The sequence below is a fragment of the Paramisgurnus dabryanus genome, chromosome 16 (assembly GCF_030506205.2).
Source record: "Paramisgurnus dabryanus chromosome 16, PD_genome_1.1, whole genome shotgun sequence".
NCBI classification, from domain to species: Eukaryota; Metazoa; Chordata; class Actinopteri; order Cypriniformes; family Cobitidae; genus Paramisgurnus; species Paramisgurnus dabryanus.
This window is the reverse complement of record NC_133352.1, coordinates 5,285,841-5,301,524: the sequence shown is the minus strand read 5'-3', so window position 1 is coordinate 5,301,524 and position 15,684 is coordinate 5,285,841. Positions and strand designations below refer to the sequence as shown.

Genomic DNA, 15,684 nt, shown 5'->3' with positions numbered 1-15,684 from the left:
ATTTTGATGGGAACTTTATCAGCAGGGATTCTTCCAGGGATAATACTACACAGGAAAAGGCAACCCGTATCAGTGAAGATGCCAAACGGAACATTGCAAAATTTATTTGAAAAAGTACAAGGTAAAAAAAACGATTTGGTGGGAAATTCCAAAGTGACAAAAAACTGTAACCTTGTCATTGCGGAAGTTTAGGGGACTGCACATTTTAAAACATTCAAGTAAAGACAATATGGAAAATAAAAGTCAAAATTAGTCTGATGGCAACCTCAGCTCTTAGATGCATATAAGTTTGTAGAGAGCTATGGGCTCTTTTTTTGTAGATGTACTATATTTTCCCCGGGAAAGCTTTGGAAAGGAGTCTTTAAATTTTTTAGTAGATACCTTTAAAACGTGCTTAATGGGTTCTTAAAAGAACGTACCCATAAACAGACATGCTCGTAATACACGCTTACACAGGTGCCCCCCACACACAGGTTCTTATAGCTTTTACCAGAAAAAGCCTCAAACAACACACCTTTTTCAGGTTTAGTGTGTAAAACTGTTCATTTTTGTGCTAGTTAGTCTGCTGTTTTTAGTTAGTTTAGCTGCTACATAACTGCTACATCAGTAAAGTTGAAGTGAGCCACTACTGTATTGGTGCTTTTCCATTGCAAAGTACCTCACCGTTTGGGTCGGTAAAGCTTACTTTTGGGGGAATTTCCACTGGGTACAAAATGTAGTAACTGATGTGAGGTGAAAAGACTGTAGATCACTGATTAGGCTGAGAGAATCAACACTACCAGCATCATTTCTAAATGCAGATTAGCTTCATATCTTGCCCTCATGCATTTTCTGTCTCGAGTAAAGACAGTGATGTTGTCATCCGTGCTTTAGTGTAAGGTTCCAAACTCCCTTTTAGCAGTGTAAACATCCACAGGCTGTGAATCAGTAACACCATTCCAGACTTGAAGTTTGTGGCTACACATCTGCCATGCACACATAATGCAAAGCCTTTTTGCAACTTGTGTTTGTGTTGGGGTGTTTGTACAGAAACTGTTGTGTGAGATAGATGTAGTGATAAACATGATGTGCAAAAATCTATTTGTGGTGGTCAGTTTTGATTTTGTGGCAAAATAAATGAATGTATGGGAAACCCAGCATTCCATTGATGCTCTGTTGCTCCCACTAATGATGTCACAGCAGTAGGCAGCGGAAATATAACGACACGCCTACAATCCCACCCACTCCGAAGCGGTAATCAATTTAATGATAAACCAAACCTAGCCCAAATAAATCGAGATGAGTCGAGCTGCATAATACCAATCCAGATAATGAAAAAGCGGCTAATGTATAGCAGCCATACAGTACAGGTATGCCTGTGTCACCCCTCTTTCCTAGATGAGATGGTGTACACTAGATTTTAAGCAGTTCCTTTTCTACTACTACCATTACTTTGATGTGGGTTAATCTTCATCTCATCTGTCTATGAGACCTTTTTCCAACTCGTGAAACTTTCCATGCTGTTTTTCTTTGTTTGTTTTGGCTAACCTTTAAGGTCTCTTGGTGTCAATTTCTATTCTTCTTCTTTCTTTTACATTTACACACTTCTGGACCTCATGATAAAATACTAAAATGAATTTAAAATTCTGAAAGCTTAGCAAAATAGTGATGCTTACCATAAAACGTAATCGGAAGTTCCAAAAGTCAACAGAAAATCCAGTTAAATAAATGAGACGGATATTATTTTGTATTGGTAAATTATATATGGAAATGATTCAGTATTGCATACCTGTAGTGCAGTTCTTCTTGTTCTGTGAATGTCTTTACAAAATCAACATTATTTTTAGGCTGTGGCGGAACACAAACACATGCTTATTTTTAATTTAGTTTTAATTTATTTAAAATGGTATTTATTTGTCCCAATGGGAGTAACATCTGTACAGTTTGTATCAACTTGATTAAAAACGCTTTTTAAGGTTTTGATGTTTGGTTAAATCAAATTATTATGAGCCAGGGTTAATATATATTTTGCACCTAGAACAATTACAATTATTTTAGCTGTATTTAATGATATGGTCCGCAGTCAGCTGGCTGTGTTCTTTAATATTTAGAATGGTAAATGGCAAACTATTCACTGCTACTTTGAGAAGATGTTATTCCTTCTTTATCCCTTTCTTTTAAATATGCTGACCATGCTCTGTTCTTCTGGTTGTCATAGCTGCACACCACTGAAAGATGAAGCTTACTGCATTCATGTTCCTTCTCATCAGTTCAGCGACATCCATCAATCTTAAATACATCTCCAAGAGAAACTCAGGTATGGCAAAAAGTTTTTTTTTTATCACTTACAGCCTTATTTCTGACCAAGAACGTGTTGGGCATTTGGATTTGGATATGTGAGCGTTGTTGTGGTTCTTTAGTATTGACTCATGAAATGATGGATCTATAGAATACAGTATCTTGTCACCTATTTATCTGTGCCCGGTTGCATGAAACTCCTTAAGTGAGGGTTTCCCTGAGGGAGAAAAAATCCCTGAGGTAAGGGATTTATTTAAGAGCGTTGCAACAAAGGTCTTAACTGTCACCCTTACCTAAGTGTTGATACTAAGTATTTTACGATAGTCTCTGCCAAAACACGGCAGCGGAGAAGCAGTTGCTACGGTTACAAAATCTCACAGCGTAAACAAATCAACGCACGCAGCTCAACAGACGGCGAATTTGTGTACAATGAAACATCGCAAATAACAGACTGTAAAGTGCCGCATGCATGAATACTCAAAGTAATTCAAACTGGAAACACTTTATTTTGACGGACGATCAAACCGCCATTCTTCTGATAAATGCGCATCACTTTTCTCTAGGGATTATTTCGATTGTTAGAAATGCGCGTTTGTGCTTCATTTTCTTAAAAAACCCATAAAATCAGCCATCGCGTGTGACGTTAAGGGACCTGTTTTAGTCCCTTAAGTTTTTAAGGGAAAATGGGACTTAAGGACTTTGTAGCAACGCATAGCAGAACTTAAGGTAATACTTAGCATTCAAGGGTAAATACTTATTGACAGCCTTAAGGTTCACTTAAGGGTTTTTCTTGCAACCCATTTTTTATTAAGGGTACCCTTAACCTTATATTTAAGGGATTTCTTAGCTTAAGGACTTTCATGCAACCGGGCACTGAAGATTAGATATTAAATTGACCATAGAAAAGGAACCGTGCTTTGGAGGACTGATTCTACTGCTTATAAAAAGTAATGAAGTGGTTTTTGATTAAATCTTGTTGCAAATTTTTATTGAGGAAATAGCTCACAGGCCAATCTAGTGCTTTTCCTCATGCATTGTGTGTGGGTGCGAGTGTGTGCTGAGCAATTATGTTATCACCACCAAACGGGCATTTATGTGGGCGGCAAAAACATAGAGGCAATCTCGACTGTCAGTTTCTACCCCAGCAAGAGATTTCAGAGTTTGGCATGTATGTTATACTGTGGCACCAAATAAGCAAAAATGCTAGCTGTTTAATTTTTTTAATAAATAAAATACGTGTGAGACACTTGGTTTGAAGAGATTTGTAATGATTCTGTACTAAATGTGAGTATTAAGGTACAGTACTATTCAGTCATACAGCATAATAAACCTGATTTTCTTAGGCCTGTAGGACAAAATGCAAGTAAAATCATTTCTACTTCAGAACACAAAAGGAAATAATTGAATGAATATCCAATTGGTGGAATCAATGCTATAGCAGTATAATGAATCTGTTTTATTTTAATAAACCTTCAGTTAATTATTAATCTTGTCTGCGTTTGGGTTCTCCCTCTTCTGTGTAAAAGCCAGTCGTGACAGAATCGCTTTACTGGAAATATGAAACAAAATACACGTTTTACCTCTTTTATAATTGAATAGTTTTTATTTTCTTTGTCATTTTATTAATGTATTTAAACATGCATCAGGGACATGATGTGTCTGTTTTCTGTATGCACAATGCAGGAAATCACAGAAAGAGGTATGGAGTCTACTAACTCGTGCTAAACTGGATATTGTGTTAACAATACAGGGTGGTTTCCCAGACAGGGTTTAAATTAATCCAGGTCTAGGCCTTAGATATATGAGGACGTTTAAGTAGTTTTTACAAACAAACCTTACAAAAACAATACAGGTGTGCGTCTTGAGACAAATCAATGGCAGTGATTTATGTTAGGATACGTCAGTTTAAGATGTATTTAAATTAAGGGAGCATCATTCAGTACTTGAATGATGAATGAATGACTAGAAATATGCATACACCGTCCTACTGAGACACATGCTAAAACTAAGTCATAATGTAACAAATTAATATTTATGAAATTATCCATATTGACATTTTGGGTGCAAGGTTTAAAGTTTATTAAGTCCTATCATTGAGCAATTTCAAACAAGCAATGATTTAACAGGTAATGGTGCAAAGTGAATGTTCATTTAAGAAATCTCACAAACAACAGCTTGCTTATGGTCACACTTTCGAGCCCTGAAGTTTAGGTAACATCCATTCTACCCCTGTAAGGATGCTTAAATACTTGAGTTAGTAGATTACAGTGAGATTGTTATATGATTATTTTGAACCTGGAAAAAGAGTTGTATCTTTGTAAAACCACCTCACAAACACAATGCTGGGGTTAGGTATGGTCACTAGGTTACAATGGGGCGCTCGGTGGTCCTTATGCAGATGCTAGGTTGTTTTCTGTGTGTTGCCGTGAAGTTGCTAGGGTATTCTTGGGGCATTGCTGCATGGTATCTAGGGTTACTGGGGTTGTCTGACCCAAATAAGTCAAAAGAGCTCAACCCCCGCATCAATGTGATATCCTCCTCTCTATATATGCCCTGAGTCCCTTATTCAATCAAAGTGTATTAGATTTTTTCACCAGTTTTATTGTCCACCAGCTTAAATTAACATCACACTTTTCCAACAAGCTCCTTTGGAGGTATCATGCATACATGTGCACACATTTGGTGGGTTAAATTGCAGTGTGAAGTTAAATATTTATGGTTATGGTTCTAATTTAACTAACTTAACCAATAAGTAAGCACCAAATCTACATATTCTCTTTCCAGGTGCCCCTTTGCTTTGGCTTTTTTGGCTTTATGTATTGCATTTCTCACTCTCTTTAGAGAAAGATTAAAGCTGCAGTTTTATTGTCTTTAAACTGGATTGTCTTTAAGTATACAGAAATTGTTGGAAAGTCAGCTGTCTAAATGTTTGGCCTAAAGTCATCCTCTGCTTTAAAATATGTATTTAATTTTTTCCACATTTGTGCAATGACTTTATGTATGTAGGATTGAGTGATAATCTTATTTTTAGTGACTTTCATCCAATTTCACACCAGCGTTACGGTTGCTTTCAAAGGGCCGGTTGTATTGGTAAGACTATATGGATGTATCAACTCTTTTATTACATTACATAATTACCTCTGCATTTGATTACTGCTGGTTTTGTTATTAAATAAATTAAATATCTTCTTTATTTAGTTTGACATGTTTTTGTGAAAAAAGACAACCATATTTAGCCTTCCTGTTCTGAGGAAAGTTTTCTTCTTCTTCTTCTTTCCACAATAATGCTGGGGCTGTGGAGAAAATGCTGCTCTGTGGTTATGATCCGGTAAAAACAACAGATGGATCTAACAAGAATATCTGAATTTAATGTTTTACAAATAACGTAACTGACTTGATACTTTATTGATGACTGTGCAAAGTTACAAGATTCATTTTACAACACTTCAAAAAGACAGAGCTTATGCTACTGTTTGCTGTTAAACATTAATTTTCATGTATATTTTACATTAAAGGTGACATAGAATGATTGAACGGAGTATTTATCCTTGTTCTGTGATGTGACATGTAGACAAAAATGTTTTTGTTTGGGTCTGTAATGCCTTAGAAGCTTCCTAAAAACCTCTCTCAGATAGCTCAATTAGAGTGGGGGATTTTAAACAAGTGGTTTTGCATCTATTTGGCTCCCCCTACTGGCTTAACTTGCAATCTCATTACTGATTGGCTGACTTTGCTGCCACTCAAAAAAATGTAGCCAATTATTTTAAAGTGGAGGGGCAGTTAGATGCCTGTGATGTCATAAGCATCAGTTTTTTCAGATTGGGCTGTTTTCTGGCTGGCATTTCTAAAAGAGGAATTTCTATGAGACTGAGATGTTTAGCATGTCGAGCACTTTTTGTATGTTCGCGAATGCGGGTAGACTACCATTATTCAACAGACAAGGTAAAAATGGTTTTTCATTCTCTGTCCCCTTTAAAGTCTTAAAAGACAGTACAGGTGAAATGAAAAAGTATTAAATGAGCAGTAGCCCTGCGATGTCGCATTAAAAACAAACAAAGCTTCGAATAGCATTTTTTTTTACATCCCTAGTACATATACTGCTGAAGTTTCAATCTAAGGTCTCTTAAGTTTATGACTCAAATATCAAAATTCTCTATGACATTAACTTTCATTGCCACACTGATCTTGAAAATGGTACATAGGTTAAAAACATGGTTGGCATCAGTTTTTAACAAACACTTATTTTTGGTGAGTTGATTGTATCTACCGCCAACTCTTTCCATGCTGGTCCTTGGACCTGTTACAAGAGCCCACAAAACTAGGACAAATGGACGCTTGGACAGTTTCTTTCCCCAGGACATCACTTCTGTCAACATGTACACTTCTCTCAACATGCATTTGTAATCCAACATACCTTTATTGTTTCATTTATTTGCATTTCTTTTAACCTCTTTTGAAGAGTACCTGAAGAAAAAAGTCTCAAGACTTTTATCAAACACAGCAAATGTTATATGATTTGAATGAGACAGATAGATTGATGCATGCAACACAATGAAGTAGCATATAGTCGCATGTAGAAGTAAGAAACAACCACCTTATACTGGTCCCGTTTAATACTTTAAGTGTAAAATCCACATGTCTTAATAGCAGTTAAGAGTTCAATTTAAATTATTTATCTGCAGTAGTATGGCTTTTAAAAAGCTTGTAGAGTCTTTCGGAGATCTGAGCCGTGGTTTGGTAAAACCACTGTCTGTATACAGTCCATCTAATGTAACCTTTTGATCTGACATGAGAATCACATGCTTTTATGTACTGTAAATGTGTACATTACAGGGTATGATGTCCAGATTGTCGCACACATTGAGAGTATGTGAATAACTGACCCATTTGTGGCGAATGTAATGTGTTTGGACAGCCAAGCCTTGAGGCCAGCTCTATATGAGAGTGTCCATTAATTGCTGTCTTAATGTTCTGCTTGAAGAGTCTGACCTTAGTCAGCACTTCACCATGTGACACCGCCAGCATTTGACATGTTTCATTTTAAAACCTAATTAATACAGAATTAGCCTTTCATTTCTTTAACACTTCACACGTTTATGATATAATTGCCTAAAGTCTTGACGATTCAGCAGTTAGGTTATCACAAGCTGACTGGTTTTTATTCCATTATCTCCAACTTACCGTCTCTCCATGTGGACTTTTGTTAATAGAATTTTTGACGGGTAAAATCACAAAATCGAGACAGATAAAAAAAATGTTCTCTATAGAGCGGAGTTTCAGGGAATTTGGCAAATTTTGTATAAACAATTTTTTTAAAAGCCATTTTAGCTTATTTGTGAATATCAGTTTGTTGCTGTGGTATTCTTAACCGGCAAATAAAATAATAGAACTGTGTGGAAACATTACACAGTTTGTCACAGATTATGCACCGTCAACTATAAACATTCATTCTGAACAGAGAAAACCATGTCAAAGAGACCAAATTCCCTATCTGAGACCACAAAGTCTATAAAAAAACAAAAAAACAAGTGATATTCAACTTTAAGTGCCAAATTTAGAGCAAAACAGAAACTAAATGACTTTTATAAATCGGGACAGCAACTGTTTTGCAGATTTGTTCAACACACAATCGACTGGACACGTAAGAATACCTGCGATGATCACTTGAAGTCAAAAACACACATTTGTAAAAAGGAGGGGCTACACGCCAAGAATACACCATTATTAATTTACAGAATTAAGAAAAAAAACAGAACAAAATGGATATATAATGGAAATATAGTTCATAATATATGAAAGAGCTGAGCATTATATTGCCTTTGCGATTCAGAATCGATATTAGACAGGCATTATTAGTATGACGTGAAATTATCCAACCCTGGTGTCTCTACAATGTTTGATGCAGAGATATAAGGCTTTGTTTATTCCGTTGCTAGGGTACTGTATTTGGTTGCTAGGGAGTGGCCTGGCAGTGGCCAATATGATACTTCACAGGTTGCTTTCCAGTTTGAGTGATATAAACCAACCGCCATATGATATTCAAATTTAAAGTTTTTGTTGCTATGGTGCTCAACAGTGGTTGCTAGGGGTGTGGCTTAATACCTCTGTAAGGGGCTGGACACACCAAAACTTTTAAACGCGGCTGAAAACGCCTTGAGGATGCCGAATTCCAGCTGTTTTTCAGCTGAGTGCCAGCTTTCTTCAGCTGAGCGCTTTGGTAGCTGTGATACTTCAGCTGCGAGCCGGTTGGTTGCTGTGGTAATGTCCCGCCCCTCCTCCACTGTGATTGGGCGGCCGTGTGAGAACTGACATTGATGAGCAGTGCTTTTCTCCCAAAGTTGAATCTCTTTCAACCTCTCGACGCTCAGCGCAGAGCGCGGAAAAAACGCAGAGCGCGGAAAAAACGCCGAGCGCCGGTTTTCAGGGTGGACAAAACCCGCTAGCTGCTGGCTTATTTGAAAAACACGAGCTTCCATTGGAAACAATTGAAAACATGCGCCGGCCACGGGCGTAAAAGTTTTGGTGTACACAACCCCTAAGGATCCTGAGACTGATCGGATTCCTGAGTAAAATGAACCCACCCTCATGTTTCTATGACACTTTGCTAGGCATTTTATAAAAGTAGTTTATGAGATCGGTTGCTAGAGTGCCCCAAATAGTTGATAGGGCATGGCTTGAAAACTTCATGATGACCCTGAGAGACTAATTGGATGCCGGAGTAAATTGAACCCACCCACTTCTCTCTGTGAAACTGTGATGCAGAAATGTTCAATAAAAAGCACTGTACGTCCTAGTTATCATAGTAGGAAAATCACATTGCTTTCCTTTCCTTCACCATGTATTTCTACTGGGGCGATTTTGGACAGGGGAACAACTTACCCCCCATTTTAAGATATGCTCTTAAATAGCCTGCAAAACTCTTTAAATGTAGCAATCCACGTGTCTCTCCAAAATCATTGCTCTGAGCTATGACCTATCAAAGTTTATCGCAATGTTTTGGGGTGTTTTTTCACCACTCTTTTGAAAAACCTACTCCCAATCGCTTATAAAAGTCCCAATCGCTTATAAAAATTTACTCAATAAGCTGGTCATTTTGAGCCCCCTTTGATGGGTGTACGACAAAGCATGCGTGACAAATTACATGCCGAAATATTTGTCCAAATGTAAAAAGAAGAAGAAGAAGAATATCCCTGAGCAATAACTAAACATAAATGAAAGCACCACTAATAAAATTGAATAAAACTAAAGATATCATATAATAGAACACATCTTAACTTATTAATTAAGGGTAAATGTTGGCTTTAGTCTGTGTTCTTTTGATTCAGAATTGAAGAAAACCTGACGAAACCCTTTATTATGTGTGAATTGGTCCCCATGGCAACAGCATCTTGAAGCAATCACAAGTTCGTCTCTAAGACATCAAAGCAGTCCATTAGCTCACTCCCATCTCTATCGCTGGCATTTTCCACTCTGTTTCCTGTCTGAATAATGAAGCAAAATATGAAATGATTACATTGCAATATTATGTGGGCCAGCAGCATGATATTTTCAATCTGTAATGAATTATGAACGACAATCAATGTGTGTGGTCAGCAGCAGTATAGCTCAGAGCATGAACCTGATAACAGACTGTGTTAATAATTAACCTGATTACAGCTCTGTTTTGTTAACAAGCAAACTTTGCTTATACAACAATTTAATATGTTAAAGGACTATTTCCTTTTCTTTCGTGTAAAGAGGAGTTATCACGGTTTAAAACTATGACCTACCTGTGATGAAGTGAATCTTTTAAGCATAAAAACTAAAATATATCAGTGTTTCCTCTAGGATTTTTTCCAGCTGTGGCGGCAGGGGGCGCCCATGATGATTATAAATGTACATTATTTTTTTAATGTAGAAAATAGGCTACAGTAAACTAACATGTTTTTTTTATCATTTTCATGCTGTCATTTACTTTTCCTTATATTTATAGCATATTGCTTTTCTATGTTTGATCTAAACTATATTTTCTTAAAAAATACGTAAGTTTTAGCTTCATACGGATCTTTCATTGTAGTTTTAATGTAGTGTGCAAGTTCGTGCTCGGGTTTAGCGTTACAGAGCTGTTGCAAAGTCACGCACAGTACTGTCTGATAATCCGAACCGCTGTGTTGACAGAACACCCGACATCAGCAGCAATTTATTCCACACCCGGCCTGTTTGACATAAAGAGCCCGACCCGGTCACACCGCAAATCGCGCAGTTATAGAAACCTTTATGCTCTTCGCAGACAGATCTTAAACACAAATAAGCACGGGGACATTTAAAAACTGTTACCTGTCGGAATCGAGTCGAATTCTTTTCTTGGATGTTAGACCTAGGGCTGTGACGGTCATTATATAACCGTGAGACCGACGGTTATAGTTGAACACCGTCATTAGAACCCTATAACCGGCAAAACCGTGTTATTAAAATATATATAAAAAAAAGTATCATACAGAATTTTTAAATACTATTTAAAACAATTGTTAACAGTCTGTGTTATACGCCCCACCATGTTCTCACGCAGTGAAAAATACAGAGCGGAGCAGACACTGACAACGTGCTGCCATACAGGACAGACCAGGTTACTTTTCGGTTACTTTTGAGATTAAACATATTAAACAAAGTCTCACCTTTCAAATCATCTCTTCCTTCTAGTTAATTTATAGCATCAAATAAACATGAATGACCATAAGAAGGAATGTTGTTTTAACCGCGGAAAGACGTCAGTACACTCCGCTTTTCAAGTTCAAATTCTCCCATGCTAATCTACTAACTCTCCTGAAAGCACATTCACTGCTTGTCTTGCTGTTAATTTTAAATAAACGTAGAGTAAGTAGCTAATCAGTGTCTTGTTTATTCAAACGCCGGTTTACTTCGCAAGTGTGAGAACTGAACAGCGCGTACTGGATGTGGAGAGCGTTTGCCGCGCGTGGCCATTGTCAGCTGCGTTTGCTGCGCATACTGTGCAGTTTGATAACAGTATAAAAATCTCAAGGTCATATTACTTTACTTTACATGCATTTATGAGCAAAACCTCTTCAAGACGCTTTTTAACCCACATTCTGGTCCATGTAATGACAGATATAGACACAATTAAATCTGTTTCTCTGAAGATTATCAAAATAACGTTAGATGAGAGAGGATTCATTTATTCTGGGCAGAGAGTGACAGCGCAGTCTTCTGTCAACAGTGTGTTTTTAAATATTTCATTGCTTTCTGTTAAATTGCTTAAAGTCATTACTGTTTAAAACACACTTGGCATCACATTCATGATTTTATGGTAAAATGACACTTTCGCGTCAATCCACAAACATTTAAACGAGCAAAACGCCCCCCACAGACGGTTATGTTATGAACCGTCACATTTGACTCACGTCATAACCGTCATCACCAATTCTGAAACCGGCACACCCCTAGTTAGACCCGCAGTTCACGCTCGCATATTGAGTCCCGACCTGGATCTACAACGCATATAACACGTTAATATTATTACACCCGTTACATCAAATATTAGAAGTTTCACCCGCGGGTACCCCGACCCTGTTGTTTCGTCTGAAAACAGATGAAACAGTCTCACCGTCTGCCTCCAGTTTTTATTACCAACGTTCTTCTCTTCCACGGGAATAATGTAAGTTTCCTTCCAAACAGATTCGAATATTAATGTCTTGCAGTCCTATATGAGTTGTATTTTGTTTTTGGACAAACATCTTATCATTTAATGTGAAACTTTGTGAGTGTCGATCTAAAGCACAGAAGATTGACTGACAGCTGAGCGGTCAGCAGCGCGCTGCGCTTATAGCCTATATTCTGAATAACCGACCAGATAAGTTGATAATATGAGTACAGTGATTACAAATGAATGTCCAAAAAACTCGTAATATGTTAAATCGAAAGTTTAATTATGTCATTTCTCGCAGCCCTGCGCTGCGTCCGTGTATATGCGCCTTTGAACAGCATACGCGTGATGACCTTGCAACATAAATTACCCTTAATTTATTGCCAGACAGATAAAAGTAAAATAACATTCGAATCTGTAAATTGTGTATTTTTATTTATGTAAACTCACAATAAGAAGAAAACCTTGTGCTTATTTAAAATCATTAAAAACATGACGTGTTTTCTGCTGCTTTGGTTTAACAGCGCATCACAAAAAAGAACAGAAACTCAAATACTTTTTTATTCGTTTTGTCAATCTGATAATTATAACATATTTCGTGTAGACTTATTTATTTTATTATTATTTCTCAAAACAGAGACGTAGCCTTATCATCATCCGTTGATTTAAATCTATTTGTGCATGAAACTAAACCCATGGGGGAAATTATGATATTTTAGGAGATTTATTTATTAATGAGTGAACAACGCGAATCCAGAAAGGAATTTTTTTTCTTTCTTGCTGGGCGGACATTTCGGTATAGCTTTATTTATTTTGCGAGCTGCTGCCGTGGGTTTTGTCTAGAAGGGATACAGAAAATACCAAAAAGTTTAGGATTAGATTTGGAGGTAGGATTTTTAGGATGAAAACAGCGGCTCTGGCTACATGAGATACACATACATCCTACAATCCTGTGAAATGTTGTGTTTAGAGTTGGGTTTGGGTGAAGGATTAGGATAAAACAGTGCTCATCCGGCGAGATTTCGTTTGCTGTATCCCTTCTATCCACAACCGCAGGCGTGGCGGGGATGTTTTAGGCGTGGCGGGCCGCCACGGTTGAATGTATATAGCGGAAACACTGTATATGGTTACTGATAACAATAAGACTTTCATGTCTTAGCCATTCCACATTCAAAGTACATTCAAACTCACCAAAACATTTTTATCAGGTGGTATTGATTGGTGAAACTGACTTTTGTCTAGTGAAAGCAATTTTAAACACAGTCCTGTCTTTCAGTGATGCATAAACTGCCAGAGTCAACACAAATGTGTGCAGTAATTTATTTCCCATTCTTAAAAAAAATCCACTTAAAAAGTAATATCTACTTTATGCTGATGTGTAATCTTTCCATGTGGCAAATGATCACTAGGAGTCATTTCCAGTCAGTTTGTAGCTCTTTTCAAGCACTGATGTTTACCCTAATTTGCAGTCTTTTTTCCCTGGAATACTGCATCCCAAATTAACCACACAGGACAGAAGAGTGAAGCAGACAGCAGCCGAACTGTCTGCTAGTATGTAATTAAGCTGCTCACTGATCTTAGTAAGTACTCTGCTAGGATTTTTTGCAAACACTGGATCTGTGAAGGCAATGTATTATATAATTTCCAGAGTTCTGCAGTATGGTTACACTCAAAGACTTAGTTTTTATGCTATATAAATTACATTTGAAAACATTGAGTAATGGAGTTGAAATATTTAGAGATGCACCGATTGTAGTTTTCTTGACTGATTCCGATTGTGACCTGCCACTACCCATTTTTTTTTCTTCCTAAGAACTATAAATGACAGCATATAAGTTATAAGGTAAATTACTTCTTATTTAATCAAAACTTTATTTGTATCGCAAAAGAAATTATTAAACATAAGAAATTATTAAACATTGCACTTCCACCCAATCGGTATTACATTATAGGATCTTCTGTCTTTTTTTATAGATCTCAAAATAAAGTGCTCTCAGACTCACTGACATTATATGTCCAAATATCAGTTATGAAACGGATTGCTGCTTCAGGTTTGGCTTGTAACTGGTACATTTACATTTAGGCATTTACCAGACTTATAAAGATTTGTGTGTAATAAGTAGGAATGGGCACGAGTAAGTTACTCAAGTACTTGAGTACTCAAACCATAGACTGTAAAAAAAGATGGACGACGCCTGTTGGCTCTCTTCCATTGGTGAAAAGTGAAGCCGCCAGTTTCCCAATACGGCGCTGACATCTTGGGTCTTGAGTCTGCGCAGTAGCAATTTCGGGACCAGTCATGCGCAGTAGTGGGCAGGAAGTGAAGCCGCGAAATCAAACCCCGCCCTCGCTCTCGTAGAATGCGCATATCACACGATATCACAGCTGTCAATCATGACGTGACACCACCGTTTTTATATCATTAAATAACTAACTAAACACAAACCTATTTAAAAAACAAACATTTGAATGTACATCAGCGTCATAAAAACTACAGTAAATGACAGAAACCAGGTTCGGAAAAAAGATATGTTATTAATTTTTTTAGTTGGTCTCAAGTCCCATTGAATAACATGGGGAGGCGGGGTTTATGACCTATACTGGTCACTGGGGGGCGATCGAGGCGTTTTGGCTTCACTTTTCAGGGCTTGTGCGGCACGCTTGCCTCAAACGTTTCTTGTTAACAGTGTTGCTTGAATGTTATATTCCTGTCCTGCAGGGCAATCCTTTCTTTGTCCTCTGCAAAATGTTTAAAAAATAAGAAATTATAACTCATACCCCTTTCAAACAGTGAGTTGATATAGTGAGTGCTATATTTTAATTAGGGGTGGGTCGATACCACTTTTTCCACACAGATCCGATTTTGATACCTGATCCGATCCTAGGATTTGTATTGATCCATTTAGAATTGTATGTGTATTTGTGTGTATACGACCAAGTATAGTCCAAGTATATTTTTACATAATTACACAAAACTGTCACAACATGAAAGACTTCAATGTGAGCGGCACAACAGTGCCCATGCGCATCCTGGAAGAAGAATGATGCACTTGAATCATCATCTGTCCTTTCTGCGCTTCTGGGCCACAGGATAATGCGTTTAACGCATCTTTTCACGGATCTTGTATATGCTAGGCACAAAGTGTATTGCGTTTATCCAGCGGTTTACTGTGCATTAACCACACCTTAGTTTTTGTGACCTTAAATATATTCATATATGCATTTGTTTTTTGCATAAAGCTGTCAAATATATTAGAAAAACTTTAAATATAGTGTATACAAACGTTTATAGTGCTTTAGTCTGATATATAGCATGACAGTAACGACCATGAGTAACACACAATATTGGTTTTGAATCGACCACTTTAGTCCGATACCTGATCCAGCAAAAAAAGATCGGCCAAGATCCCAAGTATTGAATTGGACCAAGTATTTAGTGTCATTGGTAGGTAGTTTTTCTGAGCCTGAAAAAATTAATGCTGTTAACAGTTTCTTGATGGAAATATCCAAGGTTTCTGACAGATCGGTATATCTGATGGGATGATAACGATGCGTAGCAGTCTCAGCTGTCTCACTTTCAACATATAAAACAGACAAATCGGAAGTGGTAGGCACAAGTGCATTTTATTGAAATATCACATATTTGATTCTCTTTTGTGTAAAGAAAGGAATAGGACTGTCCAAAGACTGGGAGGGGGTGAAACAATGGGAGATCTTAACGCTTTTATTTAAATGCTGGCTCAAATAAAGAAAGCTATTTTATTTTT

General features: G+C 37.2%; 1 protein-coding gene across 1 annotated transcript in view; it reads left to right on the top strand.

Annotated features, from left to right (window-relative positions):
- The window catches only part of il1rapl2 (interleukin 1 receptor accessory protein-like 2), a 481,367-nt gene that overhangs the window by 39,892 nt on the left and 425,791 nt on the right, over positions 1-15,684 (top strand). The window contains exon 2 of the mRNA XM_065268003.2: positions 2,198-2,296. Within this exon, the coding sequence (XP_065124075.1) occupies positions 2,215-2,296 (82 nt within the window). The 5' untranslated portion in view covers positions 2,198-2,214. The remainder of the gene's footprint in view (positions 1-2,197; positions 2,297-15,684) is intronic.